The sequence below is a fragment of the Populus alba genome, chromosome 2, assembly GCF_005239225.2.
Source record: "Populus alba chromosome 2, ASM523922v2, whole genome shotgun sequence".
NCBI classification, from domain to species: domain Eukaryota; kingdom Viridiplantae; phylum Streptophyta; class Magnoliopsida; order Malpighiales; family Salicaceae; genus Populus; species Populus alba.
In genome coordinates this window covers 18,054,834-18,081,146 of record NC_133285.1, presented here as the reverse complement: position 1 = coordinate 18,081,146, position 26,313 = coordinate 18,054,834, and the positions used below count along the sequence as shown (strand labels likewise).

Genomic DNA, 26,313 nt, shown 5'->3' with positions numbered 1-26,313 from the left:
TTTCAATTGGATCAAGCTTAATTAATTTTTTTTTCAGGAGTCTCAAAACTCAATTCCATTGGAGACTTGCTCTACTAAGTCATCTGCTATACAGATTTTCTCAAACCAGACTCAAAAGATAATGCTTGAATCAATTTTATTATTTTTCTTTAATTTTTTGGATTTCTTATTTAATTTCAATTTTTTTTTTTCCATTATAAGATTCTGATTATTGATGCTAGCAAAGATTGATTTTTCTTGCCTATTTAAAAATGTTGTAAAACTAGTAAAAAGACAAATTTATTGAACTTTATTTCAGAAAATAAAACTTGAATTTAGGATGTGTTTGCAACCCTTTTTCATTCTTCAAATTCTATCTTTTTTTTGTACTCCTACTTCCATCTGCATAAAAAAAACCTTCTCAAAATGCTTGGAGGTTTATTTCAAGAGGTAGCATTGACATGTAGTTAGCAAACAAAAAAAAAATCAGAGCAAATCATGGAATCAAAAGAATCCTGTAAGCAAAGGGAAAATACACTTGAGCATCCCAAAGCTAACCCGCATTTTTCAATGCAAGAATCGACAAGTCAATCTAACGAACCATGCACATCATGGAATCAAAAGAAAGGATGTTTGCATAAAAAATAAAAAAAACATCCAGTAGATAATTGAAATCTATATGCCAGATCCGACAATGTCTCGGGTCAAAGAAAACCCAACCGGATATGACCTGTGTATTCTCGTCTTCACAGTTTTGACTTTTTCAGCAGGGCATGTATCAAGATCATTCTTCACATTTTCTACTGGTTTCTCAACCTTATCCGACTCTTTGGTTTCAGCAATAAATTGAAGACCCTGAAACAGTATGATGGACCATGATCATGGAAAATGGACTGAGGAAATAAGTGAAGAAAATGTGAGTTGACATACCTTTAGAGACCTTTCTTCATATGCCATTGCTGAAGGGTTCGCTAGCTTAGCACCAACATCCTACCAAAATCCCAAGGTAAAATAGTTCAATTAGTAACCAAGTACAACGATTCACAAGGTGCGACCGGAATCAGCCCAAGAAGCCCATCCCTCAACACCTCACAGAGCCAGGGTCACAACCTGGGCATTATCCATGTAGTTGCCAATAAAGGTGGCGAAGCAAGCTGGGAGAAGGAAGAGGGAAGAGGCAGGGAGATAGTGGATAATTGGCAAAACGTCCATCACCCAAAATTATTGTAAGTGGAAAGGAGGTGAAATTGCAGCAGATGGTTATCAGACCTGATAAACTTTAGTACCAAGCCCATCTTTAAAGCCTCCAGCAAATTGACATAGGTGCCAGAGACCAGAGTTTGTGGTATCCTGCATGGCATGGATTCAAACATTTCTGAGCCCCTGCATATTGTTAGAAGGAACTCATTGAGTAAGAAGACGAAATGAAACCTGTTTGCTTTCGAGAAGTTCAAGCTTTCCTTCCTGTTGAGATTTTTGAGATATGAGGAATCAACAAGGCATCCTTCAATCAGAACTAAATTTAAGAAATAAGAAGCCGCATCACAACTCACCAGGCCAGATATCATTTGATGGATTGATTCAACATCATATCCGATTTGGGAAAGGTTTGATTTCATCTCATCTACCTGCATGCAAATAATATTGCAAGTAGAACCATAGCTGAAATACATGTCTATCTTGATATGAGATGATCTAGTTAAAATAATATCTGCTGTCTGCTTATTCATTTGTGAGTGGGTATGGAGTTCATAAGAAACAGAATCAGATGCATTGGGACACAAATTTCCACATTTTTCTTAATTTATCAGAAAGAGAATCCTTTGGGCATGGTGGATGCAGACCTTCCTTTGTGAAGATCATTACGTGGTCCTATTCTATGTAAAACGGGATTATCTGAAGAGTCACTGGGATGAAGTTGTGCTCTTCAATGCGATGTTGCTCCGCACCCAATACTTCTACCACCACAATAAACCATGATCGCAAATTCTAACTGTACCCAAATCAACAGATAAATAGGTTCTCAATATCAAACAAGGTTCTTCTTTATTAAGCAACTTTGTGTAAGAAATTAAGCTATATAGTTAAGTCCATGTCACTACAGGCAAGGAATAGAGTGAAGTCACTGTGGTGAACTATTTAAGCTACACCAAAAAGAAAGAAAATATTGTGCCAAAAGAAAACAGGGGAAATCTATTAATGTAGCTTATATATTACATGTTTTCTCAATCACAACTTTGTGTAAGAAATTAAGCTGTTGTAACCTTTGGTTTCACCAGATTCTCAAATCCAACCTTCCGTTGCTTAACAGGCACATGATTTTTCATTTCTGAATCAAATTAAATGTCCCTCTTCTCTACCTTATTTCCTCTCTATTATTATGCCTTTTCCCTTCTCTTTTCTACTCTACATCATGATGCCTTTCGGTTCTATGATCACATAACAGACCAGGTTCACTCGGGAGCTCAGTCAAGTTCAAGTTCATGTTCCTACTGTGCTACATATTTCTACAAGCTGAGCTGGACATGTTAAGTGTTGGTTAGCTAAGCTTGGCTTGTATACAATTAAGCACACCTTATGCCTAGGAAATGAAGAAAGATGGGAAAAAAAAGAGAGAAATAATTGATATCCATCAATAGTAAAAGGAGAATATTGAGAGTACATCACTGGCAATGAGCTTAGATGTTTCCATCTGCTCCTCAATCTTCCAGTCCAGATTTTCCAGCCTTTTTGTTAGATGTCTTTTTGTTGACTGCACAATTTCATGGCCGATTGAGAACTAAGAATACTGCAAAGGATCCAAAAAATAGAGTTGCTATCTAAGACATAAGTCTTATTCAAAAGAATAGTCCTACTTACAGCCAATGTTTCTGATACATTCTCCATTTGTTTTGACACAGTTGCAACAGCATTTGCCATATTTTTCTTTGTTACAAACATTACATCTGAAAATGACCAGTCCTGTGCCATAAAGCAAATAGACGATGCATACACACCTCAATCAGCAAGAAGCCAATGTGCTAACAAGTGCAACACTATCAGCATTTGTGCGAAGAAATAGTTTTAATTTTAAGCATTAAGAATCTTGCCTTCCACCACATGTAACAATATCCCATTGCTCCAAGAGCAGCAGCTGGCACTAGGTAAGATGAAAAACTCCCTATGTGTGCAAGAGAATTTACAAGTGTTGTTACATTTTGAACTCTTATAAGATGGACAAATGGAAATGTTGCAACTTGCCAAAAATATCTAATAAAACTATGCACTTATGAGAAATGCTAACACAATAACTAGACCTGAATGTTTTCTGATCGGTACTTAAAAGTGTATTTTCATTAAGGTTTTGTATCATCATACTTAAAGTATTATTAAATTTACTAACTTGAGCATGTTTAAAAATAATAAATATGATAATATAAAATATCTTTAATTTATAATAAATACTCATTTTAAATGCAGGTTTGCAAAATAGTTAAATCTCACAATTCAGAAGATTGATTGAGGTGTTTAACTATTGAAATTGAGAAGATAAAGAAAAGGCTAAGCTTAGAGAAGAAAATCCAGTTAAGTTCAATTCAAACTAGAATACTATATGGTTTTTAGTCATAATTGAAATTGTAAGCCTTGAATTTATGTATGGTTTATCTTGATAGAAAGCTAAGACATATATCTAAAACATTCATGTAGAGTTCAAGATTCAATACCGTTGTTTTCAAGTTCAAATCTTAGCAACAAAAAAAAAAAAGTTTGAATCTGTCCTACAACCTAGATATTGTGCAGTGTTCAGCCCATATCTCGAGTTTTAAAAGTCCAATGAGTCCATTCTTTATTGGTTGAAAAGCTGAGACAGATACCCAGAACTTTCATGAAGATCATATGTTCAAATTCTGATGTTATCAATGACATTTTGTGTAGTCACCAAATCAATAGTTCTAAATCGTAGCTTATAAAAGGACGTATTTATCATACATTTAGGTATCTGAGTTTTTAAATAAAGATATTGCTCATACTTTCTTTCTTTGTATTTTTATAATATTCATGTTATATTTTCATTAATCTCTTGTTTATGCTTATCATTTTTTTTTACTATAATTAGTCAATTTATATCATAATCATGTTCTTATCTTGTTTATTTATGTTTTTCTTCTTCATTATATTTAGTTAAGTTTATTTTTGCCAAGGTGAAAAAATTACACTAATAGTGTAAGAATAAGTATAGTACAAACTCAACATGAACTTTAATGTTTATTTCAAGAAAGTTTGCTATTAACATGTTTTATAATTGTTATCTTACTTATTCTTAATATCCTGTTTGTTAAGTGATGAGTTTAGATTCATGGTGTACAACACTTGGCACAACAAATACTTGATTCTTTCATAGCCTACTATATGGATAACCGATATTTATGCTATGAAAGAAACTGGATTTGTTGTGGATATAAGTTAGCATCATGAATACCTGACAACACTTACAAGTATTGGTGTTACTCAAATAAAATAATTAGTATCATCATGTTAATAACTTAAAACGAGTCATTAATGATAAATCATCTGATCGGAACCTCATTTATGTATGGTTTTCATTTGGATTATACTTATTTGAAATACCATTAGTGGATCCTCTAACCTTGGCAATTTTGTTTTATCCTTACATTAATATCACATCTCAAAAGTTTTCTTCAACTCTGTTTCTTTTATTATTTATGGTTCTGTATAGTTAATCTCCTTGTAGATCAACCCACTCTTGTCAGGTTATTTATTACTTTGACACTCTACACTTGAGAAAAGACAGCAATTATTTGATCGTGTCAAGTTTTTGGTGTCGTTGCTGGAAAGGTAAGTTACTATATAAATTATGAAATTTATTTTATCTAATTTTTCTCTTTTCTTTCTACACTTGCATGAGAGTGTGGTCATGCATATCAAGTTGTAGACTTTCTATGAAATCTTCATCCTCTTCAGAAAACATGATCGAAAAGAATAACTAGTCACTTTATAATGAGAATAACCGTGTTAAAACACTTAGTGACCATATAAATCTAACAAGAACAACTACACCAGCATCTATAGTTTTCCCTCCTGATACATCTCACTTCAATTTAAACCAGGTATTATTCAACTTTTAACTACTTTTCATAGCTTAGATCTAAAAAATCCATACTTGAATTTGAGAGAATTTAATGAGGTTTGTAACACTTATAATGACTCAAATTGTAGCATTAACACCATCAGATTAAAGCTTTTTTTAAAAAAAAAAAAAAAAGATAAAGCTAAAACATGGCTGTAAAATCTGAGGTCATGATCCATTTGTGCTTGGGATAAAATACAACAATAGTTTTTGAAGCTTTTTCCTTCTCATAAAACAAATTTTTTTAAAAGATAAATCACCATTTTCACTAAAAAAATCAAGATAAACATTTTACCAGTGTTGGGATAGGTATAGAGACTTGCTTAATACATGTCCTCATCATGGTTTTGAAACATGAAAATTGGTTTCACACTATTATGAAGGGTTCACACCTAAAGATAGGCAAATGGTAGAATTGATGTGAAATAGAACTTTTGAAGATAAAGACTCTGATGAAGCAATGGAGTACATAGACTTGTTAGCTGAAAATACTCAAAATTGGAACACTACAAGCACTAGGTAAAACTCAACCTCGTGCATCTAGTGGAGGCATGTACAATTTTAGAAAAGATCATGCCCTCTAAGCTAAATTTGCATCTTTAGCTAGAAAAATCAAGGCATTAGAATTGAAAATGAGTGGTCAATTAAAATTTGTTCAAGAAATTGTGTCAAATCTGTGAAACTAATAAATACCCAATCAATAATTGTCCAACTTTGCCTTATTTCAAGGAATGTATCTATGAACAAGCTAATGCTTTAAACAGTTTTTAAAGGTTAAATCCTAATTCATACTCGCAAGCATAAAATCCTGGTTGGAAAAATCATCTAAATTTCAATTGGAAAAGTAGTAATAATAATACAGAAACTTCACAACCACCATTTTAAGCACACCATAATTTTTAAAATTCTCATGGATATGCATCTCTTTATGTTCCCATCCTAGAAAAAATCTTAAGGAAACACTAAATGCATTCATTGAAAAGCAAGAGATAAACAACACTCAAAATGCTCAAAGTACTCTTAGTTTTCAAGAGAAAGATAAGTTTCCTTCTCAACCACGGTAAAATCCCAAAGGACAATACAAATCAAGTGCAAGTAGCTCAAGAAGCTAATATATGAATCAAGTCAAATCAATTTGTGTATTATTGTTACTACTCTTCCAACTAATATTTGAATGATTTCTCCAACTAGGGTTATACGATTGCAAGTATTCATTAACATGTGGCATTTGAAAACTATTTAAAGCATTGGCTTGTTCATGAAGACATTCCTTAAAAGATAACAAAGTTGGATAATCATTGGTTAAGTATTCATTAGTTTCACAGATTTGACACACAATTTCTTAAATAGATTTTAATTGACCACTCATTTTCAATTTTAGTGCCTCGATTTTTCTAGCTAAAAATGCAAATTTGGCTTGGAAGCCATGATCACCCCTAAGGTTGTACATGCCTCCACTAGATATATGAGACTGATTTTCACCCAATGCCTCATAAGTGCCTATAGTGTTTCAATTTTGAGCATTTTCAACTAACAAATTTATGTACTCCATTGTTTCATCAGAGTATTTATCTTCAAAAGTTCTATTTCACATCAATTCCACCATTTGCCTATCTTTAGGTGTGAACCCTTCATAATAGTATGAAACTAATTTTCATGTTTCAAAACCATGATGAAGACATGTATTAAGCAAGTCTCTATACCTATCCCAATACTGGTAAAATGTTTCTCCTAATTTTTTAGTGAAAATGGTGATTTATCTTTTGAAAAAGTTTGTTCTACAAGGAAAAAGCTTCAAAAACTTTTGTTACATTTTATTTCAATCACAAATGGATCCTGACCTCATATTTTGCAACCATGTTTTAGCTTTATCTTTTAAAGAAAAAAAAAAAGCTTTAATATGTTTGTGTTAATGCTACAATTTGAGTCATTATAAGTGTTACAAACCTCATCAAATTCTCTCAAATGCAAGTATGGATTTTCTAAATCTAAGATATGAAAAGTAGATAAAAGTTGAATAATACCTAGTTTAAAATTGAAGTGAAATGCATCAAGAAGAAAAACTATACATGATGGTGCACTTGTTTTTGTTGGATTCATATGGTCGCTAAGTAATCTAACACGGTTATTCTCATTATCAAGTGTCTAGTTATCCTCTTCGACCATGTTTTTTGAAGAGGATAAAGATTTCCTAGAAAGTCTATCACTTAATATGCATGACCAGACTCTTATACAAGTGTAAAAATGAAAGGGAAAAGAAAAAAAAATTAGACAAAATTAAATAAAATAAAATTTATAATTTATACAGTAACCTACTTCTCCAGCAACGACACCAAAAAATTGACACAATTAAATAATTAATGTCTTCTCCCAAATGCATGAGTCTCAAAATAATAAATTGATGAGTAAATGAAATTATACGCATAAACAAGAAATTAATGAGAATATAACATGAAATAAAACTTGAACATTACAAAAATATAAAGCAAGAAAGCAAGAGCAATATCTTTATCTGGAAACCCAGATGTCTAAATGTATGATAAATGCCTTCTTTTATAGGCTAAAATTTAAAACTATTGATTTAATGGTTAGTTATTGATTTGATGGCTAACCAAAGCGTCATTAATAATATTAGAATTTGAACACATGATCTTTTTTAAAGTTATGGGTATTTGTCTTAGCTTTCCAACCGAAAATGAATTGACTCATTTGGACTTCTAGAACTCTAGATATTAGCTGAATATTGAACAGTGTCTAGACTGTATGATAGATTCAAACTTTTCTTTTGTTACTAAAATTTGAACTTGAAAATAACAATAGTGAAGTCTGGACTTTTCATTAATATTTTAGACCTATATTTTGGCTTTCCATCAAGATAAACCACATATATATATATATATATATATATATATATATATATATATATATATATATATATATATCAAACTTACAGCTTCAATTATGACCCAAAAACTAAATAGTATTCTAGTTTCAATTAAACCAACTCAACTAGAATTTCTTCTTTAAGCTTAATTCTCTTTTTATCTTCTTAATTTCAATAATTAAACAAATCAATCAATACTTTGCATTGTGAGATATGTCTATTTTGCAAACCTGCATTTAAAATGAGTATTTATCATAAATTAAACATATTTTATATTATCAGACATGTTATTATAAAACATGCTTAAGTTAAGGAATTTAATGATACTTTAAGCGCAATATGATGATATAAAACCTTAATGAAAATGCACTTTTAAGTAAAGATCACACCCCTCAACCAGCTTATTACTAATCCTTGGTAATTAAAGCATTAAAATAGAAAAACAATTTACAAAATCCAAAAACAAGGCATTCATCATTTTACTTTCATTGATCTATTCAAATAAACAAATTCTCATTACATTTATATGTCTGTTACATACCTCTTAATCAAGATATTAATAAACTTTCTTTTTATACTCAATATATCAACACATAGTATAAGGCTTTACTTGAAAGAAAACAAAATTTATTCTAATATGTTTTTTTTTAAGGTTAACTTTAAATATATATTATTCCTTTTTTTTTGTTTTTTTTTAAAATAACTTAATGTTTTTATTTATTCTTGTTACAAGAGATTTGTCAACTTGTTGGGGTACCCAAGATAAAAAAAGGTTTTTAAGCCAAGTAAAGGACTTTTATTGAGATGAGCCTTACTTATTCAAGTATTATACTCATCAATTATTTTAAAGATGTATTCCCGACAATTAGGTAAATAGTGTCATTAAATTTTATCATTTTAAGGCATTTAGGGGTCATTTCTCGTCAAAAAAGACATCAAAAATTTTATAATATGGATTTTATTGGTCCATCATGTTCAAGAACACACATGCATTTTGCAAAACTTGTGAAAATTATCAAAAGTTAGGATATATTTCAAAACATCACATAATGCTTTTAAATCATATTTTTGTCTTTAAAATCTTTGATTGATGGTGAATAGATTTCATGGGTCCATTGCCTTTATCATTTCATTTTTTGTATATATTAGTCATAATATATCATATATCAAAATGGATAGAGGCACTAACAAGTCGATATAATGATCATAAAACAGTGATTAAGTTTTAGAAATAAAATATTGAGTCGATTTGGAATCCCTCGAGTCATTGTAAGTGATGGTGGAACACATTTCTGCAACAAGCCATTTGAATCTTTAATGAAAAAATATACAATCACACACAAATTTATCACCCTTATCACCCTAAAAAGGTGGGCAAGTATAACTTGGTAATAGGAAAATCAAACAAATCTTAAAAACAACAATGAACCCTAATTGGAAAAACTGGTCTTTAAGACTTAATGATGCACTTTGAGCTTATCGAACTGTTTTTAAAATATCATTATGTTTGTTACCTTATATATAGGCTAGTTTATAGAAAATCTTATCACTTGCCTGTGGAACTTGAACATAAAGCTTATTAGGCTATTAAAGTTTTCAATTAAAACCTTAATGATTTTAGTTAGTTGCGTAAGTTACAGATAAATGAGCTTGAGGAAATAACAAATGATGCATATGAGAATTCAAAAATTCATAAAGCAAGAATCAAAGAGTTTCATGGCAAGAAAATCTTGAGAAAAACATTTGATGTTGGTCAAAAAGTTTTGTTATATAATTCTCAACTCCATTTATTTCCTGGAAAGCTAAGATCAAGATAGAGCGATCCATTTATTATGAAACATGTGTATCTTTATGAGGTCTTTGATATTGAGAATCCAAAGAATAGCAATGTTTTTAAGGTAAATGGATATTGTTTGAAAGCTTACCTTGATAATTTTTATAACGAAAATGAATTCATTGATTCGAGTGATCTTGTTTATAAAGACTGATTATTTTGTTTCTCTCACATTGTTTTAGTGTTCCTATTTTGTGACTTTTGTTTAGCTAGTCTCTTCAACCTCAGTCAAAGGACGAATAATGATATTTCGTGACTCTTATACTAGTTCTTTCAATTTCCCATGATAACTTATATATGTTTATATATTTGTTCAATTCCTTGTTCGTCCTCTTTTCTTTGCATCTCTTCTCCACTTCTCATCTGAAAAAATACACTACTCTTGAAAATTTGAAAAACTATTTTCCTACTTTGCCTCAAAATGCGATTAAAAATTTTATCATGCTAGGTGTTAAAAATTGAGGTTGTTAATACACCATAGTATTCTTGAAGATATTCGCTGGATAATTGAAGCAAATGTCCACTTATCAGGTGAGTCTTCCAATTCTTTTATTTCACATGTCTAGGAAGAGTAAAAGCAATTTTATGAAAGAAACATCGTACAAAACGATTGAAAATCTATCACAGATGTGTCAGATGGACTTGTAATACACAATGTCGTTTGTTGTAACCCAATTTTGGATGTATGTTATTTTATTTCTATTATTATTCATAAAAATCCAAAAAATTAAGAAAAAGTTTAAAATTCAAAAATATATTGTTCTCGAGTCAACCGCATCTTTTCATAAAAACTAAGTCCACCGGGTCAATACGGGTCCAACCATGTCGACCAGGGTAAAAAATGAGTTTCATGCCGTTTCGGGTCAAAACCATCATTTTCGACCAAAACCGATTTCACCGGGTCAATACGGGTCAAACCATGTCGATCAGGGTAAAAAATGAGTTTTCATGACGTTTCGGGTCAAAACCGTCAATTTTCGGTCAAAACTATCATTTTTTATCAATACCGAGTCCACCAGGTTAATATGGGTCAAACCATGTCGACCAGGGTAAAAAATGAGTTTTCAGGTTGTTTCGGGTCAAAACCATTATTTTTCGGTCAAGACCCGGTTTACCGGGTTGATACCCATCAAATGTTTTTTTTTGTATTCCAATTTTTTTTTTTTTGCAGTTGAAACGGACTTTTTCTAATACTGATTTGAATTTTTAATTTTACCTATATAAATAATTATTATTATATTTAATAAAACAAAATCAATAATACAAAAATTTGTCAGCAGAGCAGTTGCATTATAGATGGAGTAGTTGTGTTGATACAATTTTTTATTTAAGGTAAATTAGATGCGTGTTGTCTCCTGCTCATTGGCTATAAATAGCCACGAGAGCAGAAGGAAGAGGGAAGAGAAAAAAGAGAAGAAGAAAAAAATTGATTTGCCACTATTCATATTTTTTTAGTTTTTCTTCACGAGTAATATTGTTTTTTTTTTAAAACAATTTGAAAAATACCAAACATATCCCAACTGTTAGATTTAATAATGTTAGTTCCGGGCCATTGATTTAATAGGATACAATAGGACTTACCACACTAGATTAAAACTCAAACACATCTTAGCCCTTGAAATAATCTAAGCTTTGATCCCGTTGCGTCACGTCAACCACCACAGAAAGGTCGCCAACCTCCTACAAAGCAAAACCCTGGCCTTTTTCAGCGTTTTTGCCACCTCATCTGGCCGAAAAAAGGTCGCGATCGTAGCCGGCTACCGAAGCTTCAAGGCGTCGATTCTCCCTCATCAGCCATCAACGACTGTCAAGACCACCACTATCAGAATCCTCGACCTCAGATCTACCAGGATCGACCATCGGTTTGCCAGAAATCTCGCCAGAAAATTTCGCCGCCACCAACAGTAACCATGCGTGAGCCACACGCGCTGCCAGTGGCATTTTTGTATTTTTTTGAGAAATCCAAGGGTATTTCAGTCTTTTACCTAAGTAATTTTTTTATATATTTCTAACATTTTTTATTTTGTATATAAATTTTCTTGCATGTAAAAAAAATAAACAAAAAAATAAACATAAAAAAACATGGGTCCAACACCCATCTTATCATATTATCGGTCGTGAGTGCAAAGCCCAACTTCTCAAGAATAGTTATACCTATTTTTTAATGACATCAAAATATTTGTTTTTTATAAACAAATATTGTTTGTCGACACGTCTCTTTTTATAGAAAATGACCGATGTCAAAAAAGTTTAAATACCAAACAAATATGGATTATGTCCATGATTTGTTTTTGGTAACTCAGACGTAAATCTCCTTTTTAGGGTTAAACGTTGATATTTTAGACGAGTCTCCTATTTTTAGGGACTGGTGTCATTTTTAACGTCTCCTATTTTTAGGGACCGACGTTAACCATTTAAAAAAATAATAATAAAATTGCAAATAAGCTCAAAATACAATATCATTTGAAATAAGCTCAAAATACAAAAAAACAAAAAACAAAAAAAACAAAAAACACACGCACACACAAGAAGAAGATTTACGTGTGTTTTATTATTATTATTTTAAATGGTTAACGTCGGTGCCTAAAAATAGAAGACATGTTAAAAATGACATCAGTCCCTAAAAATAGAAGACTTGTCTAAAATATCGACGTTTAACCCTAAAAAGGAGATTTACGTCTGAGTCACCAAAAACAAATCATGGACATAATCCATATTTGTTTGGTATTTAAACTTTTTTAACATCGGTCCTTTTCTATAAAAAGAGACGTGTCGACAAACAATATTTGTTTATAAAAACAAATATTTTGATGCCAACCGATAGTCGATCCTGGTAGATTTGAGGTCAAGGATTCTGATGGCGGTGGTCTTAACAGCCGTTGATGGCTGATGAGGGAGAATCGATGACTTGAAGCTTCGATGGCCGGCGACGATCGAGGCCTTTTTCCGGCCAAATGAGGCGGCGAAAACGCTGAAAAAGGCCAGGGTTTTGCTTTGTAGGAGGTTGGCGACCTTTCTGTGGTGGTTTGGAGGCTTGAGACGGCCGGAGATGGGAGATCGGAGAGAGAGAGAGAGAGAGAGAGTCGCCGGCGAGAGGAGAGAGGCTCTGGGTTATACTACGGTGTGAACGCTAGCACAGTACACCAGTGTAACTAAAGCCTGTGAGCCGTTGGATCTCTGATGAAAAGATTGTGCGGCTATTATTAGCTCGATCTGCAGGTTGATCGGACGATCTGGATGAGCAGAGATTTGATCTGGTGTGGCGCGGTGCACCGAAAGCTCGATACACCGGGTGACGTGGCACAACGGGATCAAAGCTTAGATTATTTCAAGGGCTAAGATGTGTTTGGGTTTTAATCTAGTGTGGTAAGTCCTATTGTATTCTATTAAATCAAAGGCCTAGAACTAACACTATTGAATCCAATGGTTGGGATATGTTTGATATTTTTCAAATTGTTTTTTTTAAAAAAACAATATCCTACTCTCGTTAAGAAAAACTAAAAAAATATGAATAGTGGCAAATCAATTCTTTCTTCTTCTTTTTTTTCTTTTTTTTTTCTTCTCTTTTTTCTCTTCCCCCTCCCTTCTACTCTCGTGGTTATTTATAGTCAATGAGCAGGGGACAGCACGCATCTTCCTTGAATAAAAAATTGTATCAACACAACTGCTAGATCTATAATGCAACTGCTCCGCTGACAAATTTTTGTATTATTGATTTTGTTTATTATATATATATATATATATATATATATATATATATATATAACGCAAGGAAATTGACCTTCATTAGAAATAAATTTTGTATTCTTTCAAGCAAAGCCCCATAACTATATGTTGATATATTGAGCACAAAAAAAAAGATTTATTAATATATTGATTAAAAGATATGTAACAGACATATAAATTTAAAAAGAGTGAGTTTATTTAAATAGATCAATGGAAATAAAATGATGAATGTCTTATTTTTGGATTTTGTAAATTGTTTTTTTTTATTTTAACGCTTTAATTACCAAGGACCAAAAATAAGCTGGTTGGAGGTGTGATCGATACTTAAAAGTATATTTTCATTAAATTTTTATATCATATTACACTTAAAGTATCATTAAATTCCTTAACTTAAGCATGTTTTATAAATAACAAGTTTGATAATATAAGATATCTTTAATTTATGATAAATGCTCATTTTAAATACAGGTTTGCAAATTAGGCATATCTTACAATTCAGAGGATTAATTAATGTGTTTAAATATTAAAATTGAGAAGATAAAGAAATGGTTGAGCTTAGAGAAAAAATTCTAGTTGAGCTGATTCAATTCAAACTAGAATAGTATTTGGTTTTTAGGTCATAACTAAAGTTATAGACCTTCAATTTATGTGTGGTTTATCTTGATAAAAGCTAAGACATATGCCTAAAACATTCATAAAGAGTTCAAGATTCAATATTGTCGTTTTCAGGTTCAAATCTTAGCAACAAAAGAAAAGTCTGAATTTATCTTATAGCTTAGACATTGTTCGATGTTTAGCTCATATCTTGAGTTCTAAAAGTTCAAATGAGTCCATTCTTTTTTTGTTAAAAAGTTGAGACAAATAACCACAACTTTTATGAAGATCATGTATTCAAATTCTGATGTTATCAATGATGTTTTATCCAACCACCAAATCAATAATTAGCCACCAAATCAATAGTTCTAAATTTTAGCTTATAAAAAGAGATATTTACCAAATATTTAGGCATCTAGGTTTTCAGATAAAGATATTGTTTTTACTTTCTTTTTTTGTATTTTTATAATGTTCAAGTTTTATTTTATGTTATATTCTCATTTATCTCTTATTTATGCTTATCATTTCCTTTACTATACTTAGTTAATTTATATCATAATTATGTTTTTATATTATTTATTTATGTTTTTCTTCTTCATTATATTTAGTTAAGTTTATTTTTGCCAGGTGAAAAAGTTTCACTAATAGTGTAAGAATAAGTATAGTACAAACTCAACATGGAATTTAATCAAAAAAGTTTGTTATTAACATGTTTTATAATTGTTATCTTACTCATTCTTAAAATCTTACTTGTTAAGTGATGAGTCTAAATTCATGGTGTACAACCTTTGGCACAACAAATACTTGATTCTTTCATAGCCTGCTGTATGGATAACTGATATTTGTGCCATGAAAGGAATTCGAATTGTTATTGATATAAGCTAGCACCATGAATACCTGACAACTTTTACAAATATTGGTGTTACTCAAATAAGATAATTAGTATGATAATGTTAATAATTTAAACTGAGTCATTAATGATATATCATCTGATTGAAACCTTCTTTGTGCGTTGAATAATTAAAAAAAAATTATACTATATTTATTTGAAATACCATTAGTGGATCTTCTACCATTGACAATTATTTTATCTTTGTTGAATCTTTACATTAATATCACATCTTTAAAGTTCTCTTCAACTCTATTTCTTTTATTATTTATAGTTTTGTATAGTTAACCTCCATGTGGTTTGACTCCGGTTTTGCCGAATTAATTAATCGACCTCGATCTTGCCGAATTATTTATTACTTTGACATTCTTGTATTTGGGAGAAGACATCAATTATTTAATCGTGTCAAGTTTTTTTCTTCTTCCAAGTATAGAAGTATCACGTTCTGACATCAGGAAAAAAACATGTTTAGAGAAAATTCTAAATCCTATAATATTTTTACCTAGAGAGTTATCTAGTCCTTGTTTAGGCACTGATTTGTTAGAGCCGGACAAAAACTTGACAGATTTGATGCACTTTAATCAACTTTAAACCCATTGAGAAGGTTGGTCTACTGCATACAAGTATCAATAGAAGATCTAGGGAAATTTCAATTCAGAACATGAGAACATAAAAGTTGAAGGACATGGCAAAAAGTGGACTGCTAAGAATCAATATCGCTTCAAGAAAGTAAGGAAACTACTTAGAATCTAAGGCTCTAAAGAAAAAATATGGTATGCTTACCATTAGAAGCTGAATTTCCATTGTAGATGGTTACAGGACTGGATAAGGTCAACTCCTTAATCTCTTGCGCCAATTGACGAATCTAAGGCACATGAGAATACAAAAAAAATCAAAAAACAGTCAACCTGAAGAAAAATATAAAGGTGAGTTTGGCACGTTATTCATGTCAATCAGTTTGAAAAGATACAATCACCCCTTAGAAGATTCAAAAATCTTCTCAAAACTCACAGATAATAATACAACTACGACCATAAAGGAAGAAAACACGCATGGAATGCAGTCTATCACAATTCCAATGGACTTCAACTACCTAAAATTCTTTGGTTCTGGGAAGAAAACCCCCTTGATTTGATTTGAGGATTTCCTCCATGGGATGATTTCACATAGGATCTCTAAAACTAGCAGTGCTAAACTAATGCAGAAATAAGTTATTTCAATTTATAACTAAAAAAAAAAAAAAACCACATGAGCACACTTCTGCATTTATTTAAACTGACATTGTTCAAACATAGTTGAGAAATCTGCTATTTTATTTTTTTTGTTTCGTATCAAAACAAGATGATTATCCCTTTGTGTTATGCTTTTCTATGAAAACAAAATCCATTTCTTATTAATAAATAAATCAAAAGCAAAAACCTGGGCTGCAAGAAGAGCACTGTCGTATTTGTAGGGGGCGATCTCAACTTGATCAACACCCTTGAGTACTTCTTGAAGCTGCCCAATGAGTTCAGACAACCGTCCATTTTTCAAAATAATCGAACTAGTCAAACCTTAAAAAAAAAACACAGAGAGACATGATTGAAGGAATATGTTAGCATAAATAAGAACAATAAAATCAATCAAATAACCATAGATTCGTAGATTTTTGCAACCAAACAAGAAACAGAAAAGATAAACTCTACCAATTCAATTTATATGATATGCTGATATTTGCAAAGCAAAAAACCAAGATTGAAAGAGATTATTCTTTATCGGGTCAATCATCGTAACAAAATAAATAAATTTCTATTCAAAGCTTTTATAAATATAGTAGGAGAAGGGAAAGGAAGGATGAGAGGGGGGACCGACCTGCACCGACGAGAATGAGAACCTTGGAGGTGGAGACCCCTGCCTGCAAAGCCATCGTTTTCTTCTTCTTCCTCCTCTCGATGGAGGCTGCCGATGACTTTTTTTCCTTTTTTTTGTGTGTATTTAAAAGGAATAATTTCTGTCGTTTTCTTTCTCTCAAAAATCAAAAGGCCGGTTAGAATTTTCGTGCGGTGTTTGACAAGTAAGCCTTTCTTTGTTTTTTACTGAGTTTTAGAAAGTCAAAAGGAGAGAAAAAAGAAGTGAAAGTTCACTCTCTGCAAGTAAAAGCTATTAACGTATTTGTTTTTTCTATGTTTTAAAAATATTTTAAAAAAATTTTAAATTTTTCTTATTTTTTTTATTTTAAATTAATATTTTTTATAATTTTAAATTATTTTGATTTATTGATATCATCTATTTTTAAATATATCATTTATTTGTTACTGAGAGTCGCTGAGTGTTTCTCGAGCATGTATATATATATATATATATATTAATTTTAGATTTGTCTGAAGTTTGAAAAGTGTTGAAGAAGATAGATATTATATTTATTAGTTATCATAGAGTAATTATTTAAAAAAAAAAAACATATTTATTTGAATTGTTTAGGTTAAATTACATTTGAGTTTTGATAAAATTATAATTCTTAATTATAAATCATGAAAAAAAATAGTTGTTAACAAAGTTAATTAAAAATGGTTAAGTCTTGTGAGTTAATTAGATTTCTAACTCAAGATAGGTAAAAATAAATAAATTTATATTTAACCAATCGACTCAACAAATCAACTTATAACTTAAATGATTTGTTTTTTTTAAATTAAAATAATATTATATTAATTTAAAAAAAATAAAAGTATATATTATTTATTAATTTAAGTTAATTTGCCCAACATATAGCATAGATCTTGTACCCAGACATGAATCGAGTTAAAAAACTTGGTTGCCAGGAAATCTAATTTCCAAATTGCCATTGTTAAATGTAATGACTTACGGTGGGTTTTCATTTATTTTTCCAAACCAAAGAAAAACTTTTTTTTTTGTACGTTTGCAATTTCTTACTTGCATACTTGATTTTGTACTCACGTGTCATGTAAAGAAGAGTCTATAGCACACCAGCGATGTGCTGTAGGGCTGAATTATTTTTTTATGTAAAAAATTATATTTAACTGCAGCAAATATGTTTTTTTATATGAGGTGAAATTTAAATTTTGATGTAATTTTTTTATCATTTTATTTTTATGTTATTGAGCATAATTTCAAATCAAACTATTGGATTGAGTTAAAACTTTACAAGAAGATTCTATATATATTTTCTATGTACAATTTATACAACTTTTGTTATTTAATTTTTTTAACTTGTGAACTTTTCTAAATTTTTCAGTTTAACATGTGAGAGAGATTATTGCATTCTTTAGTTCTTGAACAAACTAAATCTGACTTATCAAAGATTATTTGGTTTCATGGCGTCATTCAACTTCATTCCAATAGTGTTGGTATCTTAGGACGGATTTTCATTGTGTCACACTCCTATCAAACCTATTTCAACTTTCCTGGTGGACCAGTTATCCTGGTATGGAACTAATGTTGGTGGTCCAGCCGTACTGGTTCGAAGCTGAAGTTCTATGATATGGACATGTTTAGATTTTAGATTATTGATTTGTGAATAGTCCTTGGAAGATGATAGTAAGTGTGGAAATTTTTGTGAGTAACTAGTGTGTGTGTGTGTAATGCATATATTAATGCAAATGTAAATGCTTTAATTGACCATGATTATCTTTAAAATCATTATGCAGGTTCATCTCAATACAACGCCCCCTAGTAGTTTTAGAGTTTACTTTTATTACCAATAAATCTTTTGGATATGTAAATTATTGATAATAAAATAACATTACTTTCTGTATATTTTGAAGATTATAATGTTGTGTATGTACGAACTTAAATGAACTAGCTTATTTAACTTGTACTCTGTTGTGTAAATATTTTCTAATTATAATGGTGATATATATATATATATATATATATGCATGTATTTATGTAGTTAATATCATTTGTGTTAAACAATACTTAAAAGATTATTTATGATTGAAGGAAGTATATTAAGTCTATAATATATGGTTTGTGTATCATGGTTAAGATAATTCTTTCTTTATTTTTAGCAAAATAATTATTCCTTGAGTTGATATGTTAGAGAAAGTGAAATATTGTTGATTGAGATATATTGGAGTACAATAAGAACTTTGAATTGTGAAAATAATTTATTAGGGACTGATGTTGATTTTATCGATAACTTGAGATAGGCTAAATTAAGGGAAACCCTACCGAAATTTTTGAAAAAAAAAATCATGAATTTTTAAAATATTGTTGGAAATTTTGGGGTTGTTACATTAAGCATGAAGTTGAGTTCAAATAAGGATCAAGCCTTGATCAATGTGATCTAAACAAGAGGTGTAGTTGTTTAACATGTACTAGAGGTTGACTTATAGTTTTAAGTTAATGATTATAACTTTCAATTTGACAATTGGATCAAATTGAGATGTTTCTAGAAGATTTTAAAGGTTATATTTTCTATAATTTTAAAATTTTATAGCACAAAACATTGGAAAAAGCTTTTAGATAAGGTCGAGAAGTTACTATGCAAATTAGATTTTATTTATTAAGACATGAGATTTGTTATCTTATTGTAAAGTAATGTTAAACTAGTTTATATTTGAGTTTTAATTGCAGCCCAATACTCTAATAGTTTTATTTTGCTCAACTATAAATACTTTCTTTGGTTTGTAAGGATAACAATTCATTGATTTCATAAATAATATTAGAGATGATTTCTTTTGTTATTAGTTTTTCATTGAACTATTTAGAATTTATCAAAGATTCATTTTTATTAGTGTTCAACCTTTATAACTTTGATTCAAGTAATTACTGGATCAAGTTTATCAAATCTAATTTTAGCTTTTTTATATTAGAATTCAATCTTATTTGTGGATTATAAGGTTTTTATCATCTAAGTTCGTATTAATTGGTATCAAATTTTAACTCTAAAATCATGTTTTATCTATTTATATTTAAATTTATTTTATGTTAGTGTTTTAAATCTTGTTTTTCATTGCTAGGTTCAATTTTCTCTAAAAATTATTGAACCCAAGTTTTTTTGAGTTCTTGATTTTGGCTTTAAATGTTTTTTGAGTGCTTGATTTTAGCTTTATGGTTTTTTGTTTTTCTTGATTTCAGCTTTATCTTAAATTTATTTTTGCGGTTTCATTGATAAAAAAAGTACAACTTGAATCTTGCCAAAATAGATATAAAAAGAGAGAGAAAAGTCAAACGCTATTTTGTTTATGCCGGGGGAAAAAAAAAGGAAGAAAGAAATTGCAAATTATAGTTGTGAAATCGAGAGTGCCAGTTGATTGAATCTATATTAATTTCAGGTTCTTGAGTTCTTTTCAATTGACAGTCACTTAAATTGAATTACGTTTGTATTATTCAGGTTTGTTTTTTAAATTCTTCTACTTTCTAGTTTTCTTAAGACGCGTTACTTTAAAATTAAAAAAAAAAAATTTGTTAATTTTTTTTATATTTTTATATCATTTTAATATATTAATTTAAAAAAATATATAAAAAACTATTATTTTAAAAATATTTCTATATAAAAATACATTTTTAACTGCAACTGTTATCCTAATCAGTCACTTATTAGTATTTTTCTTGACTGTTGTTTCTTTTTGAGTCCACTGGTTATGCGTTATAATCTGAGATTTTTTATTGCGTTGTACAAATGGAGGATCTTCCAAAATATGTTTTGAAGGGTGAAATCCCCTTTCCTAAAACCATAGAGGTGACAGTGCTGCAATCACAAATATGATACAGCAAAAACGCTGACTCTGTGTCAGATAAACCCTAGCCACATTATCTGGAATGGAGTCTCAGTATCCCAAACCATTTTAGCTTGAGAGAATCACAGATCCATCCACAAGCCTGAAGCTCCTTGCATATAAGGCTAAAGGTAACAGAGTAAAAAAGGGTAAGTTTTAGATCGAGCAATCAAAGGCACATGAACTCAAAACCGACTGCCTCTCCTTCCACAAACAAAAACGCAAAATATTGATCCTAGATCGCTCCAAGTGAAATGCCAAAACAACCAGTTGCCATCCTTTAGAAAAAAAAAATTAAATTGTTTAGATTTTCATGAGCTACATGTACCTGTTCTCAAAATAAATTATTTCAGCAAACATGATCAGGCATACTGTAAAACTCGACCAAAACCCTCAGTAAACTCTGCCAGAAAACAACCTTCATATCTTTTCCTGCAGTTATCTCTGGTCAGCTCCTCTAGCAAAACTTCATTTTTGGCTTGATTTCAAAAAAAAATTATCATTATTCCAACGTCTATGAAGAGTTGAAAGTGTAAATTTAAAGCTTATGCCCACCATTTCATTTCGTTGACTCCATATCTAGAAATATACTTATCATGTCAGCAGTTCTGATGCCAGATCATGGGTGCAGAACCAATCAATCTGTCTTACACGGAGGTGAAAAGTAGAGATGCATTTGTTCCTCCGAAGCCAAAAGAATTCGACAAGGCTGCTCTTACCGGCATCTCTTTTGATGCAGTCAATGGCATAAAATTGTCTTTGAAGAGGGGATCTGGTTTATTGAGGTTAAGAGTCAATGGTGCAATTCCCTGAAACACCCACAGAAAACATTCTGTTGTGATTGCAAAATCTCTCAACTATAAAGTTAAAGAATACAAGGAAGCCAAGTGATTTTGTAGCTGCTGTATAAGAAGAGCAGGCAATGGACAGGAAAGCCATATATGCAAACCTCCATAGTCAGCCATATAGGTTTAGCTTTTTTCCCTTTAAGTTTGTGAGACATGTTGTCAGTTTGCTGGATCATTCAATATAAAATCACATAGGAGAAGGTATGTACAAATTCGCACAGCTCTTTATTGCCTTTTTCAAAAGCCTAGATATTATGAATCTGACTCTCTTATGGTAGAGGTGTTTCAGCTGGTTCTCATTAAAAGAGCAAGCAGGCCATATGAAATGCTTACATGATGCACTGCTAAAATTGCAAATATGGCTTCAACAGCACCAGCAGCTCCTAGTAGATGGCCAATGGCACCCTGAAGTTAATATAAATCACAAACAAAACCATCATGAGAACTGGCTGTTGACAATAAACAAGATCGAATTTTGTTCTCTAAAGATAAAAGGCATCAGAAAAAAAATCTGCAACTAGCATGCATGCTTCAATCAAGGATGAGATATAATTCCCTTTCTTCAAGATAGCAGGGTATAATTCCTCATTCATAACCCACATTATTCTGGTATCAGCCCTATTCAAGACCACGCCTCTTCAAGCTCATCTCTAAAGCAAGTGGATGTTACTTCTCAGCATGCAGCGATGCAAGAATGAAATAAGGGTTGTGAACACAAGTGAGAACCATTCACATAAGATTTACAAATATGCATAAGTTAAGAAGTTCAATTACAAGCACCATCTTCAGTAGTGCATGCTTCATCGAGTGTTAACTTCGACAATGGAACTCTATTCTGAATAATTAGGTCCTCATACAGTGAGTGACAGTGGCTGGATCAATTAGCTAATGCCAAATCACATTGTTCTTGTCTTTCTCAAAATGTAAATCTGATTTGAAACTGAACATTTACCTTTGTGGAAGACAATGCCAAAGCACCTGATGTTGCATGTTCAGAGAACACAGTTTTGATGGCAATGGCTTCGACAGCATCACCTGAATCAGATATTTCAGCATGGATCACAGATACACAAGTCGCAACACAAATTGACATTCTAGAGATGCAGATTGATAGATTGAAAGGGAAGCAATGTGATAAGGTCTGTCCATAAGACTTACCCAAAGGTGTAGATGTAGCATGGGCATTTATGTAATCCACTTGATTGGGATGAAGACCAGACTGTCATTGACAAAAAATCAGGAAGTAAAACCAAATAACGTTTCCCATCAGAATGTTGGTATTAAAAAAATTAACAGTATAGAAATAATTTTCTAAGCAAGGAGCCAAGTAATTAGCAGAGTATAAAAGTTGATCTAACAATTTAAACACTAGGCATTGGACATTTTGCACCTTGATGTCGTCTGCATCTCAGGTACATTTTGACGACTGAAGTACAGTGGACAAACAAGTCAAAGCCCACATATCTTAATTACCTGTTTCAAGGCACGTGTCATTGCCAGAACAGCTCCCCTTCCATCATTATGTGGTTGAGTAATGTGATATGCATCACCTAGACAATATCAACATCACCATAAATGAAAATATCTACAAAAAATGACTACAGAAAGATTTACGACTTTTTTCCCCCAAACCTGACATCCCGTAGCCGCGAATCTCTGCATAAATTTTTGCTCCTCGTTCTTTTGCGTGCTCAAGTTCCTTTGCAAGGTAAAAGGAGAAAAGATCATGAATGTCAGTCATGACTCAACTCATCAAATTGACAAAATTCATATGATGAAAAGTCAATAGAAAAGCAAGTCAACTTACTTCTAATACCAAGACTCCAGAACCTTCACCTATGCTGAGCTCAAAGCATAAGATGGGAGTGAGAACAAGAAAGAACATGTGTGAAAAAATGAAAATTAAAAGTTATGAAAATATGCTTACACAAATCCATCCCGATCACAATCAAAAGGTCGAGAAGCTTCTAGAGGCATGGAATTGTGCTTTGTGGTTAATGCCCTTGATCTGGAATTAAACATGACAAAGTTACCGGCTAAGAAACTTGGTAAATGTGATGAATGACACAAGAAAGGAAGCTCAGCATAACTCCATCAAGAAGACTTTATCTGGTGACAGATGTACTCTAAGAATTGATTATCTAAATGCATTTTCAAGGTGAGGTACAGAGAAGTAGCATAAGCCCATAACCATCAAGATGATGCCAAACCCATCCCTTTGATGATTGGATGCTAAAACAGGTATTATAGTGCTCATTTCCAAAGCTTACCTTGCTTGCAGTTGGTTTCTACTTTCAGTATGGTAAGCAACGTCATAAGGGATCTAGTTATGATCCTAGGACAGGAAATCCAAAGCAGTCTGGTATTTTTGCATGAACTAACTGCTCTCAAGCCTCAAACTTGCAATCAAGTTTCATGGGAGCTTATGATCAAGATTTGTGAACCTTAACCACAAAAAAAATAATAAACTACAGTAAACCCCCTGAGGAAATTGCAGGAATCACCTAAGAATTTGAAGGTTTAATAGAAACCTCCATTTTCAGGAAAATACTGCAGTTTTTCTCCCAAAAGTCCTTTGTAATTTACAAAAAATATGGGCATTTTGGGTATAAAAAGGCATCTCAGTAATATTTTCTGGAACATGGAGGAGGTTTCTGGTCAAACCTTCACTCTTTTAACAGTGCCTGTAATTTCACCATGTCTCAAAGGGGTACTTTACCCTACCAAAAAGGAAATTATTAATAATGCTCTGAGTAACATGCATTCAGAGAAGGCATAAAATTTCTTCCAATAAATTTATCTGCAAAATAGAAATTTGATTCAATAAATTGCATTATTCTTTATATATAAGATTTCAGTACCAAACAAGAAATTGCACAATTATAAAGCTCTAAGTGATAGCCTGCATTCAGAGAAGGCATAAAACTTGGTAGAGCAAATTTACCTACAAAATCCTGCAATAGATAAAGCATCTATGCTGGACTCTGTCCCTCCAGCCACCATAACGTTTGAATCCCCAAATTGAATCATCCTTGCAGCATCGCCAATAGAATGTGCTCCAGTAGCACAAGCTGTCACAGCAGCATGGTTTGGTCCCTGTATCCAGGAAAAAAAGAACTGACTGTAGCCAACATGTTACTTTACACATAATTGAGGACTTCATTCTATTCAAATCTCCGAAAACAATATTGATTGGGACATTGAGCTGAGAAATAAACAAGCTGGAGAATTGACCATCACTAAGCACACGCTTGAATCGATTCGCCATTCCTACTTATCTATTGAATCCAACCTCTCATATTCATAACCCTAAAGAATGCTCCACCATTGTCTAATTACCTTCAAATACAACTTGCAAAATTTTAGGTCTATCTTGAACCTAAACCCTAAGTACAATTCACCCACGTAATCTGCCAAAGAACCTACTAGATCTAAGAGGCAAAGCACCAACTAACAAGTTTTCATTGGTCCACCAACAAACAGCAAGATATGTTCTCATAAGGAAGTCATAGGTTTCATTTATCAATAATATTAGACATGGAAGTTAAATACACACCTGGAATCCATATTTCATGCTCACATGACCAGATGCCATGTTGATCAATATCCGTGGGATGAAAAATGGACTAAGCCGACGAAGTCGCTGCATTGAGAAAGCCTCGGTATCAGGTTAATTGTTTCAAGAGGCATAGATTACCTCCAAGGATAAATGATGTTACAAAGAGAAGTTGCCATAACATGACCACAATTATACAGAAAACATAAGGTTAAATGCTTTTTCTTCATTTCTGACTACGTAGGCAGGAACATAAATTACCTTCTCACAAATCAGTTGCGAGGCTTCCAACACATCAGTTATGCTTCCAATCCCCCCACCAATAGAGACACCCTGGTATTCTTCACGTTAAAGAAAATATATATCATCAAAGAATCAGGAAATAAGAATACATTTTTATCCTATCCACAGAATTATCAAACAGTATATACTCCAACAATAAACAACAAGTACCGTTCTTTCCTTCTGTTCCTGCTCAGTGGGCGCCCATTTTGCATCTTTAAGAGCTTCATCAGCAGCACACAGCGCATAGCCTATAAACCTTGCAACTGATCGATGCTCCTGAAAACCATAAAATCAAATCAAAACAGAAGAGAGAGTGCAAAATTGAGGGGAAAAGAAAAGAAGGAAACTTGACGGGCACCTTAGAATTAAGCCATAAATCCGCATTGAATTCGCCAGTTTTGGTGCCGCAAGGAACGACAGCAGCAACTTTAGAGGTAAGCTGATCAAAAGTGTACAGCTGAGTCTCTCTATCGAAAGAAGAATTCATTTTGAGATCCTCTGGTGTTATTGCCCGAACACCACATTCTCCCTCTATCAAGCGCTTCCACGTCGTTTGCACTCCGCAACCAAGCGGGGTCACCATGCCTATACCGGTGACGACTACTCGGCGAGAAGTGACTGGTGGAGGAGGGCCAAAGGAAGAAGATGAGTGACGACGAGTCAGGTGGTAGCGAGAGGGAGATGATGATAATAATCGACGCCAACGAGAAGAGCTGGCCATGGACTTTGCTTTCTTTTAGCTTTGGTTTCAGTACCAGAGCTGGAGAATCGCTGCTCTGCTCTGCTTGGCTTTGGCAAGAATGACTGAGAGTAGCGTCTTAAATTTTTTTTTTTTTTCTGGGTAATCTTGAAATGCTCTCAAATCTAAAA

The 26,313-nt window shown here is 32.0% G+C and overlaps 2 protein-coding genes across 4 annotated transcripts; both read right to left on the bottom strand.

Moving 5' to 3' along the window:
• Window positions 1-478: 478 nt before the first annotated feature.
• On the bottom strand, window positions 479-17,046 carry LOC118057668 (uncharacterized). 2 transcript variants are annotated; one of them, XM_073407637.1, is made up of 12 exons: window positions 16,886-17,046; window positions 16,454-16,587; window positions 15,818-15,899; window positions 3,069-3,139; window positions 2,839-2,940; window positions 2,642-2,731; window positions 1,533-1,607; window positions 1,411-1,443; window positions 1,249-1,329; window positions 1,090-1,133; window positions 910-969; window positions 594-834 (listed from the first exon to the last, which is right to left on the bottom strand). In XM_073407637.1, exons 1-11 carry the CDS (start codon window positions 16,938-16,940, stop codon window positions 951-953), a joined length of 786 nt encoding a protein of 261 aa, XP_073263738.1. In that variant the 5' UTR covers window positions 16,941-17,046; the 3' UTR covers window positions 594-834; window positions 910-950. The 2 variants fall into 2 exon arrangements, with proteins under 2 accessions (XP_034926196.1, XP_073263738.1); XM_035070305.2 differs by lacking the exon at window positions 1,090-1,133 and having other exon boundaries at window positions 479-834; window positions 16,886-17,044.
• Window positions 17,047-21,009: 3,963 nt separating this feature from the next.
• On the bottom strand, window positions 21,010-26,313 carry LOC118057673 (3-oxoacyl-[acyl-carrier-protein] synthase, mitochondrial). 2 transcript variants are annotated; one of them, XR_012169057.1, is made up of 14 exons: window positions 25,802-26,313; window positions 25,612-25,719; window positions 25,420-25,491; window positions 25,159-25,245; window positions 24,547-24,698; window positions 23,530-23,610; window positions 23,410-23,443; window positions 23,235-23,301; window positions 23,076-23,152; window positions 22,761-22,821; window positions 22,555-22,637; window positions 21,936-22,007; window positions 21,310-21,563; window positions 21,010-21,232 (listed from the first exon to the last, which is right to left on the bottom strand). XR_012169057.1 is itself a non-coding variant. In XM_035070310.2 (13 exons), the coding sequence occupies exons 1-13, from the start codon at window positions 26,162-26,164 to the stop codon at window positions 21,402-21,404; spliced, it is 1,419 nt and encodes a 472-aa protein (XP_034926201.1). In that variant the 5' UTR covers window positions 26,165-26,313; the 3' UTR covers window positions 21,010-21,401. The 2 variants fall into 2 exon arrangements, 1 of the variants encoding a protein (XP_034926201.1); XM_035070310.2 differs by having other exon boundaries at window positions 21,010-21,563.